The 15,662-nt window shown below is 44.6% G+C and overlaps 1 protein-coding gene across 2 annotated transcripts in view; it reads right to left on the bottom strand.

Annotated features, from left to right (window-relative positions):
- Positions 1 to 7,652: 7,652 nt before the first annotated feature.
- Positions 7,653 to 15,662, bottom strand: part of DDX20 (DEAD-box helicase 20) — a 59,968-nt gene continuing 51,958 nt past the window's right edge. For both annotated transcript variants that reach the window (XM_075335578.1, XM_075335579.1), the window contains exons 11-12: positions 10,305 to 10,406; positions 7,653 to 8,907 (exon numbers count right to left, since the gene is read on the bottom strand). In XM_075335578.1, coding sequence (XP_075191693.1) covers positions 7,760 to 8,907; positions 10,305 to 10,406 — 1,250 coding nt within the window. In that variant the 3' untranslated portion in view covers positions 7,653 to 7,759. The remainder of the gene's footprint in view (positions 8,908 to 10,304; positions 10,407 to 15,662) is intronic.

Here is a 15,662-nt window from a genome sequence, read left to right as displayed (position 1 = left end):
TCAAAAGCCGGCTGCCGGGCGATCAGCTGAGCGCTCTCAAAAGCCAGCTGTCGGGTGATCAGCTGAGCGCTCTCAAAAGCCGGCTGCCGAGCGATCAGCTGAGCGCTCTCAAAAGCCGTCTGCCGGGCGATCAGCTGAGCGCTCTCAAAAGCCGGCTGCCGGGCGATCAGCTGACCGCTCTCAAAAGCCGGCTGCCAGGCGATCAGCTGACCGCTCTCAAAAGAAAGATGGCCGCCGGGCGATCAGCTGATCGTTCGGCCACCGAGAGACAAATTAAAGTTTCCGTGATAAAAAAAAAAAAAAGAGAGAGGAGCATGCGCAGTGAAAAAATAAAGGATTCCGCCATTCAAAAAACGCTACATGCGGTGTTCCCTCCGCCCGACGGTCACCAACAAAACAACTAATGTGCCGCCGGGCGGATACAACGCAAGACCATCTGTTCCAATCCGCCCTTAATAAAAGCCTATGAGGAATAAACGGATTCCTGGAACGGTTACCATAATTCTTCAAGGCGGCGGATTGCAACGGATGCCTAACAACGCAAGTGTGAAAGCAGCCTAATACAAAACTTTGACTCAAAAACAGATGGTCTCCACATGTTACAGAATATTGTAGCCATGTAAAAGATGGAGGAGAGAGAGAGAGACAAAAATTGTGCAGGAACCTACAAAAACCTAGTGAAAGATATAGAAAGCCTGTTAAAACATGGCAGTTTAAAGTAGACCAACTTGAACCTGAGGAAGAAATATGTAGTTACTGAGCATTAGAAACATGAGTAACATTCTATCGGCACCGCCAGCATGAAAGCGGCAACAGACGGGTTGTTGCCTTGGACATAAAACAGAAGTTCTGAGATTAGGTGGAAACTCAACGTGGGGAGTTCCAGTAAATCATGTGACTATCTGCTCTCAGGTCCCACGTGTTTCTTTTTCGCTTTCTGCACCGGCAGCCATCTTGGAGGTTCAAGGGGGAGTTGGAGTGATCTTGGCTATTCTGGAAGGTCTATCATTGAGAGCTCAAAGGTTCCAAGGAATCCTGGAAGGTCTCCTAGAGAGCGCAGGGTCGCAGATTTCCCATTTTTATATGTGATTAGCTGGAAGGGGAAAGGTCACTGGTATGTGATGTTCTTATCCTTAAGACAGAGCAGAAGTGGTCTGAGAGCCCTCCTAAGTTGTAAGGTTCTCCTGGCCAAGTAAGGCAGTAAAGTAACCTGCAAGTCCAAGAAAGGGATAGGGCCTTTTTTCCCTGGTGGCATATATTAGGGCTTCCTTGACCCTTAAAAAATGGACCCTGAAAATAATATCTCTGGGTCTGCAGTCAGAAGAGGGCGGGGGTCCAAGTACTCTATGTAGCCTGTCCAGCTCCACAGGGACACTGGTTGCACTCCCAGGATCTGTGCAAAGAGCTGCTGCATGGCCGGTTCTAGCTCAGGGAGGGTTAATTTTTTTGTATAGACCTCTGATACGGATGTTGTTCCTCCTATTACGGTTTTTGTGGTCCTCTATATTGGAGGTGAGGGCATCCAACCTGGCAGAGTTGGAGAGGATGACCTCTCTGGGTGCTTGCAGTTCGTTCTGTGAGTCTTCCACTGCCTCTACCTTGGCAGTGAATTCTGACTTAAGGATCTGGAGCTCCTTTTTGTACGAGGATTCCAGTCTGCAGACGAATCCCTCCCCGATCCCTCTTTGTGGGTAGACTGGAGCTGCTTGCTTATCTCCCCCAAGGGAAGGCCCTCCGCTTCCCCCATGTCACCTTCAGAGTCCTCTTCTTGTGCCTGTGAGACAGCACCATGCTCCTGCGCTTCCCTCCGTGGCAAGCCACTTGAATCATTGGCCGGCGCAATCTTAGCTCCGGAGCAACCCATGCCCCGGGACTCACTGTGCGCCAGGAAGCGTTTCATGGAAGTCGAGGTTCAGTCAATGTCCGCACCGGATCCCTGGGTTTCCCCATATAGTTGTATCAAGGCTAGGGACTGTTCTTTTCAATAAGCTGAGCAGGTCGGACGGGGAGCCAGCGGTGTGCACAACACAGCTTTTCTTTTTTAATTAGATTCATTTTAAAAATAGCGTGCAGTTCCTCCCAATTTTGATACCTAGCCATGATAAAGTCCAACAGTTGGGGCTTGGTATTCCCAACCTGGGGAGTCCCATGGTTATTGGGACCCCCAGGATAAGAATAGCAGTCTACAGCCGCCCCGGAATTGTCATATCCATTAGATGTGACAAGCCCAGCTCTTTACCTGGCTCTCCGGGCTGAAGGCTGCAGCCTGTAGCTGTAGGCTTTATCTGTACTGGGTATCATAATATATAACATGGGGGGCCCTACACCAATTGTTTTTTATTTTTATACCACGATACTGATCCAAAGACAGTTGTCCTGCTGTGCCTGCCAACTGACTGTCTTGGCACCTTTGATTGCTTGCAGTCAGACGTGCCCCCAGCCTGTGTGTCAGTGTCTGACTGCAACCAATCACAGACACCAGGACAGCCAGTGGGTGGGGACAGTAGTGGCTATGGATGAGCAACCCAGGAAGTGATGGAGAGGCCGCGGGAGCAGCATACAGGCACGCTGCAGCCTTCATAAGTATGAAGTGCTTGCGTCATTCTTATTTTCTTTATTCCCCCCACCCTTTTTTTTTTTTTTAAATTTTCCCAGTGCTCAATATTAATATTGGAATAATATCTGGAAGCCCGGCTCCGGCCCCCGAGCACCATTGAGAATGCGCAGATCCGGACTTTTACAGTCTGGGTCCATCCATCATTAGTGTAGTACCTTCAAGTTGTACAGAAAAGTAACACCATCAAAGCTGAGGATCCTTCAAGCACTAGCATACTTTGTATGTGCAGAGGTAATTTCATAGCAGTATTCCTTCTTGGAGAGAATTTCTCTGCCCTGAGGGTACTGTTTGGAGTCTATAAGACAACTCATGGAGATTATGCAGCTCCAGGCTAGTAAGAAACAGCCTCTTACAGGCTCTGGGAGTTTCTTCTTTATGGTTCACTCACATCTGCATGTGAAATCTGGCTCCGTTGTTCCTCCTGAACAGATGCTAGTGAAATGCGAGCATCATTCCGTATGTCATGCGAGTGCGTTTTTTCCCCCCTCACCTAATCTCCGTATGACGTTCGTTTTTAACATGGACTTTTTACATACTGTCAAAAGCTAGATGGAAACATGTGCAGCACGTATATTTCATGTCCCAACCTCCTGCATTGTAAGCTTCTACCCTTTAGTGCCTTTCATGTGGCACTAAAGGGTGTTCAGCCTTGACTTTCAATTCAAGACTCGTGGTTCCGGCTATGATAATGCAGACAGCTGCAGCCTGATAATGCAAAACAGGATGTCACCCTACCTGTTTGATTTAATTATAAATATATAAATGTAAAACAAAAAAAAAATGTGGGGTGACCCCCAAAGTGGATCACCACCCAAGGTGAAGTGGACAGCTGGGGTCTGGTATTCTCAGGCTTGGGAGACCCATGGTTATTGGGCCCTCCCAGCCTAGATATAGCAGGCCGCAGCTGTTCGAGAGGTAGAGCATCCATTAGATGCGCCAATTCTAGCGCTTCACCGTGGCTCATTCCATTCCATTGCGGTGGCAAACTGGATAATATATGGGGTTGATGCCAGCTGTGAATTTTGAAACTGGCATCAAGCCCTGGTAGTAGTAATGGGTGGGTGTCAAACATTAATTTACTAATCCGGTATTTGTAAATCGTAAAAAATACAACTAAAATTTTTACACTTATAATAAAATTCCTCAACACCAGCCCTTATTCAGCAATTTATTTGGGGGGAAAAAAATCCTTTCAAGTCCACTGTAATTTATTATGCTAAAAAATAAAGAACAATGATCAACGCATTAACATTGAAATTAGGTTTATTGATTGCTTACACTATCACCATGTTCTATAACAATATTTCTCTACAAGAAATGTTGACTAAGAGCATAAATCATCATGTGTAGGTCATGTTCCATTCAAAAAAGTACAGTACCTGGTAGTCGTACACTTCAGTGCAAAAATGTAATGGTATACAAGTCTCTATCTAGCCATATGCACTCCACCTAACTGAACATCAGATTTAACATCCTGGGAAAACAGATGCAGTCATAAAAGCAACGTGGAATATAACCAGCACTTTAGAATCTGTATAGGTTGAGCCAACATCCCAGCGTAACATAGTAAAGATAAAATAGATCTGAAAGCTGTATGTCTTTTTAAATATACTGCATTTCATAATGATAGAGATATAAAGCACCAATTAGCCGAAAATACCCATTAGCAGTACTCTGGGCGCTGATCAGATTGCAGGAAAAAGGAGAAAAAGATTAAAGGCAACGAGTATTTTACTAACCAACTGTTCCTTGCTCCAATGGATTGAAAAAATATTAAGCAATTTTGATAATTAAAAATAAAAGCTTTGTGTCTACAGCTCCCAAGCAGACCAATGTAGCTCTTTGGTTACAGACTATGATGAATCATTGGGATTCAGATACGCCCATTGGTCACCAGTAATTTACTTACCTTTCACATGTGCTGGTAAGAAGTTGGGAGATAGATAGAAAAGGGCATAACTGAAAAGATCAGACCAAACCGAATTTGTCTGCACTCTCTAAACACTTAGGTCTGTGTAGGAGTGGTATACACAAAAAAAGTAAGTATCTTGTCTAGAGGTAAGTAAACAGATTGGCAGGACCCTGGTCCAGTAGCCAGATTAGTAGTCAGTAACCTCCTAACAGCCGCTCTGCAGGATTCCTCCTGCCTACCGAAATCTTTGGCTCCTCTTCTGATTTGTAGGCCCAGCGTTGCAGGGCGGGGCGGCGTAATGCAACACAACATCGTACCAGGCTTACTCATCAGAAGAGGCACCGGGAATTCCAGCACGTGGCTTAGCCAGACTCCTGTCCAGCGGTCATGGACTACTGATTTGCAGCCAAGAAAGTGAAGGATGAATACTAAACCACCCTCAGCTACACCACCTCATCAGCTGCAAACCAATGTGAGTTATCAGTCTTGGAGAGGAGGTTGAGCCCTCACAATGCACCATTCTTGGTTCTGATACATATGGGGAGTCAATCTTTGAAGTTTGGACTGTGCAGACATTTAGATTCTATTCCAAAAGATAGAGAATCTGAAGGTCTACTGGAGTCTGCTACTTTTAGTTCAGATGCAGACTACTTTGGGCAAAAATATGATGAGCCTAACCTTATCTCGGAGATGGAATATGATGGCGAAAATTAGCCTGCTGTTAGATCAGGTCACAGCTGGACTATAAGTCATCATCTAGACAATCCGGATTTCCACAAATTTGGTGTATAATAGTTTCTTGAATCTTGTCAATGTTATATAATGTTTTAATGGTGTTCTGTTTATTTTATAATGTGCATTAATGAAAAGAAAAAAAACCAAAACACCGAACTAAGTATATTTAAATCAATAGATCTTGGAATAAAGTCCACAATTGGATGTGTTTAAAAAAAAAAAGGTTTCTATGCTGAGATAATCTTGCATAGGTGTCCCTTTATGCACATATATAATCTTAGCACAGGATTTTTTTTTAAACACATCCAATTGTGGAAATTATTATTATTCCAAGATCTATCGAATAAAATGAACTTTGTTCATGGGAAAACCCTTTAAAATTTGAACCGTTATTCAATTCCAGGGGGTAATGGTAATCTGTCATGGTCATGTGATGAAGACTATGATGCGTGGCGGCTCGTAACAAGATCATGGTTTTTATTTTTATTCTGGAAATTAGGATTACTGCTGAAGGACAGAAATAAGCAGATATCTTTACAGCCTTTATTATAGTGAGCTAGCTTTGTTATACCAAATATGAGAGGTAGATGCCAACAATTGTCATTTTTAGCTGAAATAATGGGATCTTCTAATTCTAAATGTGATACCAAGCATCATGACCAGAAAGTCTACGTCAGTAGCCTCCCATTTCTTCTTTCTTTTCTTCAGCTGCTCAACATTTACTAGAAAGCGATTAGCGACTGCCTTTAGTACAGATCCCCTTTTCACCAGCAACACCAGTTTTGATCACATCAAGACACATTGTCACAGGTGTTTTGTGCATGCTTAATGAGACTACTTTAGTTAATGCTTTACCAGGATTTTCCTATATAAAGTAAAGCCAGTGCTATACTGGTGCTATCATGCTGATTCTATACATGCCTTTAGTTGTGAGATTGGATGTATATTTTCTGAAATACAGACAAGTAAAGTTTGTAAAATGCACTGTTATTTGCTTGATAGCAGCTATAGAATATCTAATAGGTGCTAGTTATTCCCACCCCTGTCTGCCTGCCTGTCCAACCTCCCCCCCTGTCCTTCGCTCTCCCTCCTCCCCCTGTATTAACAGTGCAGGCAGACAGACAGGGGCGGGAATAACTAGCAAAATCCGACCCACGTATTAGATATTCTGCACCTATTAAGCTTTCACAAATTTTACTTGCCTATATTTCAGAAACTATGCATCCGATCTTACAACTAATGGTATGCATAGAATCAGCATGATAGCTCCAGTGTAGCACTGGCCTTAGTTTACATAGGAAAATCCTGGTGGGTAGTCCTCTTTAATTTCCCATGAAATAATGGACTCATGAACAGGAGGCCATTCCTTACCTTTTTAATCTTTGAAGTGTGTGAATAAATAGACACCTGGGGGTTACAATTCTCTTTGGTAATAGTGTGAGCCTGCAGAGAAGGTACTGCCAGCAGTGATTGGGTGATATCAGATTTCATAAAGTACACAACCCCACATGGTAACAACCACTTGTAAAGATATTAAAATATTTTTAACACTAGAAGTCCCAAAAATGTCAAGCTCCCCCCTGAAGTCCTGAAAGAGGGTCAAATGACCCTTAGTCTAACTAAATAGAACTATGGCTAAACTCAATGGAAAACAACAACCTCCTGTGGTGCGACAATAATGGCCTTAAATACAGAACAAAAGACGGTGACTATAGGATGTTAGCTAAAATCCTTCAGGTCACTAGACCAGTCTCTGGGTTCCAAAAGGTAGAAATGTTAAATGACCCCTCTCTGGGACTTCTAGTGTTAAGAGGCAAGACAAAGAAATGCAGAGTTCTAAGAAAAGATGCTCTAGATTTGTTACAGTTGAGCAAAAAGATTTGCAGGACTCTGATTCCAGCCACCATGTTGGTAGTACGTGGCCACTGGAGCAAAGCCTGGCAAACCTGCTTCTATCTCTTGATAACTCGGTCATGTCTCTGGATTAGTAGGCCTTACGTGACATCATTGTGTAGTGCAATCTTGCGGAAAGCCTATTAATCAAAATAGGCACTGAGGAATGTCAGCATGAGGTTCACAAGGCTCCCGTACGGGACCATGGATTACAAATGTGACTGCTAGACCAGGGTCCTGTATATCTTTCTGGTTATCTCTAGAATGGAAGTACTTTATTTAAGAAAACTCAAGTTAGGAGAATGTAAAAGTCATCCTCCTTATACATTTTGTGTAGGCTTAGTGCACCTTTAGAGTTTTATAAAGGCACTCTTTACAGAACCGGCAGTTCCTATTAAAATATGCGAACATTATAATATATGATTATACTATTGGGTAACTGCTTTCCAAATCATGCACGGTAAGTCAGCGTTATGACATATACTGGTAGCCACATTCCAAGTTCAGCAAAATACAAAATATAAGAAAAAAGAATCTGGATAATAAATTGAATGTAGATAGAAAGTGTGGGTGATTGAAATGATTTCTTCTATTGTGAGGCATCAAGGCTTGAGCATTTCGTGGAGGTACACGGAGTGCATGTGGTACGCAGACATCCAGTTGGAGCACTTGTAAACATTTTGGTAATAAGAGCTTGAGACGGCAGAATGATAGCTCTGCCACGCTTGATAATACGATCGCCAGTAGTCAGCATAGCTCATGGTGCCATAAGGAAAAGCACTGGCGCTCATGTAGTCCAGCTGGTGCAGGTCATCCTGAGTTTCTGGACATAATTCTCTTCTGGACAGATGGGTTACTTTCTTAGCTCGCTTCTTAAGCTTTTTGGAATTGCTAATAATGACTTCGTTAGCAGCAGAACAGTTATCTTTCACTACTGTTGCCTGCTGCACGTCTTGTGAAGATGCTGGAAACTCATCCACATTCATCTGGCAAACAGCAGCTCCGTCAGTCACTTCTGCAGATAGATCTGGATAGGAGCTCGTCGGCTCCTTAGTTTTCAGACTCTCCTGAGAATGTCGGGATTCCTCACTACTGTCTTCGCTCTCCGATAAGGAGCTGGATGAGCTGTAACTTTCATCACTTGAATTTACACTTTGGTTACAGTTATCTGGAGTGGTCACATCATCTGACGCTGTATCTGTCGAGCTATTCTTCTGGTCTGGATTTTCAGAAGGAATTCTCTCTACGTGACCTCCTGCGTCTGTGTAGACACGGATGACTTCCACATGCTTTTCTAAACCTTCTTTGATGAACTGTTCATAATCTTCGACCAGCTCAGCAAAAGATGATGTGCAAACCACAGGACGTTTAAAAGAAGATAAACTTGGGATTTTTGGGAGGGAATTATCCAGCCCCTCCTTGAGCTTGCTTTCACTTCCCAATCCTTCCTCTGTCTTTTTTGTTTTATCTGGTTTCTTTGGCAAGCTAGACGTCTCTACGTGAATCCATTCCTGGGGATTTTCTTTTTCTGTAGACTTTCTTTTGCCAATTTTCTTTTGCTTAGGTTGAGTGCCTTTAGTATTCCTCTTGCTTATGCCCAAATCTTGTAAGGTATTTATACCCAGATTTTGTGTTTTGAGGGAATTGTCCGACTTGACATCAGACATTAAAATTTGAGATGTGTTCTTCATAGACATTATCTCCACATTCCAATCACAGGCTTCCTCCATTAGTCCATCTGGAATTGGCTCTGTAAAAAAATAAAAAAAAAAAATTCACACACTTTTTTTAATTAAAAGCTGCTTAAACCTATCATCACCCAGCGATCATATAGAATGGTGCGTCCCCCTGGACGATTAGAGACAGGTCCTGACTGTAACACAGCCATAGATGGGGCATGCTCACACTGTGAGCCCGCTACTAATTTGCGGCATACATGTACTGCTGATGCCGGTAAAGGGTTAAAAGAGTAACTGTTGATTTATGAAATTAAAATTTAAAACAATAGTACACCTGAAAATAAGAAACTTGAAACTTTGTAATGCATCTTTTTAGAGGATTCCGCTTTTTTCTCAGAGATCGCTGATCAATCATTCTTAAAATTTACAATTCACGGGTTAAATCAGAAAACAGTGAATATAGAACTTTATGAGCACCAAATGTCATCTGCCGTCTAAGTAGTGAGAAAATCTGGATTCACTGGCCGATTTTATCCTTGATTTAGGAATTCTGAGAATAAATGAGGAGTCCTGAAGTAGAAAAGAAGCAGATATTGCTAATAAAGATTTTGATTATTTATAATATAAAATATATATATGATGTGATAACACGCTCTGGGTTCGCCTGTGCTGGGATCAAAGGGGGGTGGTGTGTGTGGTTCTCGGGGGGGGGGGGGGGGTCTCTCTCTCTCTCTCGATAGATATGCCCCTTGATCTCAGCAAAGGCGATCCCCGAGCGTCTTATCACATCATAGATATATTTTATATTATAAATAATCAAAATGAAAAAACTGTCAGTCTATACAAGGCTTCTCCCGAAAGATATAAATACAAACAACTGAAGGAGATAACATTATAAATAAATCCTAAATACATTTAATTAGCAAATCACAATTGTTTTGTCTCGGGATGTAATCACTATAGAATTAAAAATGGCCGTCGCCTTGTTACCCTGGCAGAAAGCCGTCCTATAGAATGGTAGGACAGATGACATGGAGCATGTGCCACAGGATGCTCCTTTGCTATGATTTGGAGATACTGTTGTTCAGAAAGACCGGGCGCACAGATGTTTAGCGGCCTTGTCTTACCTTAGCACCTCTGCCGTCTCCTGTAGTATTAGTGGTGCACATCTCCCTACATAAGATGGGGGGCAGATCTTCCTTCTGCACATGGCATCTGTCCCCAACACTGCATCAGGACAGTTTCTCAGTTAAACAAGGCGGCAGCTATTTAAATTCTAGTCATCACCTCTCCAAGACAATTGTGATCTGCTTATTAAATGTATTTAGAAATTTATTTAATAATGATATTTCCTTTAGTTTTTTTTTTTCTTTTCCCAGATCACTTTAAGCTCTGGAGCAAAAAGTCCTTCTATTGATAAACCACATGAATATCCTCTACTTCTCATCAGCCCCACAATTAGATTTACCCGGTAGAGCAAGTAGTCGAAGGTTGCACTTCTGAGCTATTGACATCATTAAATTCTCTTCTTCTCCCCGACAGCAGTAAGAGACAGAGAGTCCATAGGTTCCTGTGACAGCAGAACTGTCATTAGATTTTGTACATTCAAAAGTCAGCAAGTAGAAAAGAGAAAATTGCATCTTAAAATAAGCAAGCCGAAACAAGTCCCTGACAGCTGCATTCACACACATCAATGCACCCTTGAAGCATCTATTATATGACTAATACACAAGTCTTCCCAAGTTCATCCTGCCGCTATACTGTAGTGCAATGTACGGCACATAAATCTGCTCCATTCAGACTGCTGATATCTATAGTCTACGGTGATCTTTTCTGGCTGGTCCCCTCTTATAAAGAGGTGTGCAGCAGTTTGGGGGCAAGTACTAAGAAAAAAAAAAAAAAAAAACCTCAAAATTTAAATATTCAGTTATCAGTATCTATATCATAGTATCATAGTTTTTAAGGTTGAAGGGAGACTCTAAGTCCATCTAGTTCAACCCGTAGCCTAACATGTTGATCCAGAGGAAGGCAAAAAAACCCCAATGTGGCAAACAAGTTCCAATGGGGAAAAATGTCCTTCCTGACTCCACATCCGGCAATCAGACTAGTTCCCTGGATCAATACCCTGTCATAAAATCTAATATACATAACTGGTAATATTAAATTTTTCAAGAAAGGCATCCAGGCTCTGCTTAAATGTTAGTAGTGAATCACTCATTACAACATCATGCGGCAGAGAGTTCCATAGTCTCACTGCTCGTACAGTAAAGAATCCTCGTATATATGTTTTCTTATCCTCTGATAATTCTAAATAATTTCAGAAAGTTATTAAAATGAAAAGATTAAATGGGTGGTCCAAAGTCATTTTCACCTTAAATCCCTCAAAGAAGTCATCATCGGGGGCAGAAGCTGCGGTCATCAGTGACACTCATTTCAGGGGCTGTGTTAGTCACAGACCGCTATACACTGTGTGATGTGCACAATGACAGCGCACTCTCTCTTGCCGACTCAGATCATCATTGTCAATGTGCGTTATCAGAATACAAGGTATGAGGAGACCAGTGACATTACTTGCAGGGGTGGTGCTGGACTCTGAACACGAGGAAATTCTTTTACACGATGCTAGTGCGCATTGCTTTGTTACCGGCTTGTTACTGCTGATGAGTCAACAATAGAGCACGAACTGTCATTGTGAACATCGCACTGGAACTAACCAAGCCCCCGAAGTGAGCAAGATCTTTTGTTACAGGGAATCGGCAGGGGCTCTTGCATTGACCGCAGCCTATGCCCCCTGATGATGTTTCATTCAGTATTCCTGCATGAATTGGGATTCGCACACAAAGTGTCACAATAAATGAAGTGAAAACAATAACTAGAATAGCAGTTAGTGTAGTGAGAGAAGGTAGGACATTTTTAATTCAAGTATACTAGATAATAGTTTAGATTATGGCACTAAATAGATAGGCGTTTAAGATGAAAATTACTTTGGACTTCGGACCTCCTCTTTAATGCTGCTTGAGCTATGCACGGCCTGAACCAGATACTGGTAGCCGTGTACAAATTACTGTGAAACGAGGCATCATTTAAGAAAAAAGAAAAAAGAAGGGAATTTTGTTTACTTACCGTAAATTCCTTTTCTTCTAGCTCCAATTGGGAGACCCAGACAATTGGGTGTATAGCTATTGCCTCTGGAGGCCACACAAAGTATTACACTTAAAAGTGTAAGGCCCCTCCCCTTCTGGCTATACACCCCCAGTGGGATCACTGGCTCACCAGTTTTAGTGCCAAAGCAAGAAGGAGGAAAGCCAATAACTGGTTTAAAGACCAATTCAATCCGAGGAAACATCGGAGAACTGAACCATACCACATGAACAACATGTGTACCCGAAAAAACAGAAAAACCCCGAGAAAACAGGGCGGGTGCTGGGTCTCCCAATTGGAGCTAGAAGAAAAGGAATTTACGGTAAGTAAACAAAATTCCCTTCTTCTTTGTCGCTCCATTGGGAGACCCAGACAATTGGGATGTCCAAAAGCAATCCCTGGGTGGGTAAAAGAATACCTCATGATAGGGCCGTCAAACGGCCCTCTCCTACAGGTGGCCAACCGCCGCCTGAATGACTTATCTACCTAGGCTGGCGTCTGCCGAAGCGTAGGTATGCATCTGATAATGCTTGGTAAAAGTAAGTAGACTCGACCAGGTGGGTGCCTGACACACCTGCTGAGCCGTAGCCTGGTGCCGTAATGCCCAGGATGCACCCACGGCTCTGGTTGAATGGGCCTTCGGCCTTGAGAGAACCAGAAGCCCAGTAGAACTGTAGGTTTCAAGAATTGGTTCCTCGAGCCCCCGAGCAAGGGTGGAACTGGAAGCTTGCGACTGTTTACGCCGACCAGCGACAAGGACAAAGAGTGCATCCGGGTGGCGCAGGAGCGCCATGCGGGAAGTAGAACCTGAGTGCTCTCACCAGAACCAACAGATGCAAATCTTTCTGAAATTGATGGACTGGACGAGGACACAAAGAAGGTGAGGTGATATCCTGATTGATATGAAAATGGGATACCACCTTAGGGAGAAATTCCGGAACCGGACGCAGAACTACCCTGTCCTGGTGAAGGACCAGGAAGGGAGTTTGTATGAGAGCGTTGCTAGCTCGGAAACTCTCCTAAGAGACGAGACCGTTACTAGAAGGCCACTTCCCGTGAAAAACGGGAAGGGAGACATCCTTCAAAGGCTCGAAAGGCGGCATCTGGAGAGCAATTAGAACCTTGTTCAGATCTCAGGGCTCTAACGGCCGCTTGTACGGAGTGCTGAGAAGACAAACTCCCCGTAGGAACGTGCGTACCTGAGGAAGTCGTCGTTTCTGAAAAAATACAGATAGCGCTGAGACTTGTCCCTAAAGGGAACTGAGCGACAACCCATTTTCCTACCTAGATTGCAGGAAGGAAGGAAACATAGATGATGCAACCGGCCAGGGAGAAACACCCTGCGCCGAGCACCGAGATAAGAACATCTTCCACGTCCTGTGGTCAATCTTGGCGGACGTTGGTATGCTAGCCTGTCTCATGGTGGCAACCACGTCCTGAGGTAATCCTGACGACACTAGGTTCCAGGACTCAATGCCACACCATCCGGTTGAGGGCCGTAGAATTCAAATGGAAGAATGGCCCTTGAGACAGCCAGTCTGATTGGTCTGGTAGTGCCCCCGGTTAGCCTACCGTGAGGCACCACAGAACCGAGTACCACAACATCCTCGGCCAATTTGTAGCGACGAGGATGGCGCGGCCGCAGTCGGTCTTGATCTAGCGCAGTACTCTGGGCAACAATGCCAGAGGTGGCACCTAAGGTAGCTGGAACTGCGACCAATGCTGAACTAAGGCGTTTGCCGCCAGAGCTCGATGATTGTGAAACCGTGCCATGAAGCTGGCACATTGTTGTCGTGCCGTGACGCCATTAGATCGACGTCCGGCCTCTGTCAGCGGCGCCAGATCTCCTGAAACCCGTCCGGGTGAGGAGACCATACTCTTTCGGCCACACCTCAGCGACTTAGGAAGTCAGCTTCCTAGTTTCCACACTTGGGATGTGAATTGTGGATATGGTGGATGCCGCGTCTTCCACCCACATCAGAACCTGCCGGACTTCCTGGAAGGCTTGCCGGTTGCGCGTTCTTCCTTGGTGGTTGATGTATGCCACCGCTGTGGAGCTGTCCGACTGAAGTCGGATATGCTTGCTTTCCAGCCGCTGTTGGAAGGATTGTAGGGCAAGATACACTGCTCTGTGTTCAAGAACATTGATCTGAAGAGTGGACTCTTGCTGAGTCCACGTACCCTGAGCGCTGTAGTGGAGAAAAACTGCTCCCCACCCTGATAGACTCGCGTCTGTCGTAACTATCGCCCAGGACGGGGATAGGAAGGACCTTCGTTTTGACCAAGAGGTGAGAAGAAGCCACCACCGTAGAGATTCCTTGGCCGCCTGAGAAAGAACGACGACTCTGTTGAGGGACGTCGACTCCTCGTCCCATTGGCGGAGAATGTCCCATTGTAGTGGACGCAGTAAAACTGCGCGAAAGGAACTGCCTCCATTGCTACCATCTTACGTAGGAAGTGCATGAGGCGTCTCAATGTGTGCGACTGGTTCTTAAAGAAGAGCTTGCAGCCCGTAGTGAATGCTGTTTGTCTAGCGGCAGCTTCACTATCGCTGAGAGAGTAAGAAACTCTATGCCTAGATATGTTATCGATAGGGTCGGGGTCGGATCTGACTTTAAAAAGTTGATGATCCACCCAAAACTCTAGAGAGTCTCCAGCGCAACGTTCGGGCAGTGTTGGCATGTTTCCTAAGAGAGTGCCTTGACAAGTAGATCGTCTAAATACGGGACCACAGAGTGACCCTGAGAGTGCAGGACTGTGACTACTGCTGCCCTGACCTTGGCGAAGACCAGTTGGACTGTCGCTAGCCGGAAGGTAGAGCTACGAACAGAGGGTGTTCGTCTCCTATAACGAAGCGTAGAAACGCTAGTGCTCTGGATCAATCGGCACGTGTGGATAAGCATCCTTGATGCCTAATGATGCTAGGAAATATCCTTGGGACCTTGAGGCGATGACATGGCGGAGGGATTCCATCCGGAACCGCCTGGTGTCCACGAGCTTGCTGAGCATTTTTAGATCCAGAACGGGACGGAACGGCCCGTTGTTATAGGTACCGCAAAGAATTTGGGGTAAAAACCGTGACCTTGTTCCTGAAGAGGAACGGGGGTCATCACTCTTTCTGCCTATAGAGTGCACCCTGTTTGCAGAAGAGCAGCGGCCCGGCCGGGAGGTGGAGAAATTCTGAAGAATCGAGTTGGAGGACGAGAAGTGAGGTCTATCCTGTACCCGTGAGACAGAATGTCTCACACTCAATGGTCATTGACCTATGGCAGCTAAATATCGCCAAGGCGGGAGAGCCTGCTACCGACCGAGGCCGCAAGTCATGAGGAAGCCGCCTTGGAAGCGGGTTTTCAGACTGTCGCTTTTTTGGGCGAGACTGAGCCCGCTAAGAATCTTAGCTCCTCTGATCCTTTTGAGTCCACATTGGACGAGGAAAAATGGGACCTGCCCGAGCCTCGAAAAGGCCGAAAACCCCGACTGCCTCTTGCTCTGTTGGGGTTTGTTGTGTCCGGGCTGAGGAAAGGATGAATCCTTACCCCTGGACTGTTTGATGGTTACATCCAACGCTCACCAAACAGTCGGTCAGCAGAAAAAGGCAACTGGTTAGGCAACCTTTTTTGGAAGCAGAATCTGCCTTCCATTCACTTAACGAGCAGACCAGGCTCTGCTTAAAAACACGGAGTAG

This window comes from Anomaloglossus baeobatrachus, chromosome 2, assembly GCF_048569485.1.
Source record: "Anomaloglossus baeobatrachus isolate aAnoBae1 chromosome 2, aAnoBae1.hap1, whole genome shotgun sequence".
Lineage (NCBI taxonomy): Eukaryota > Metazoa > Chordata > Amphibia > Anura > Aromobatidae > Anomaloglossus > Anomaloglossus baeobatrachus.
This window is presented reverse-complemented; position numbering and strand designations above follow the sequence as displayed.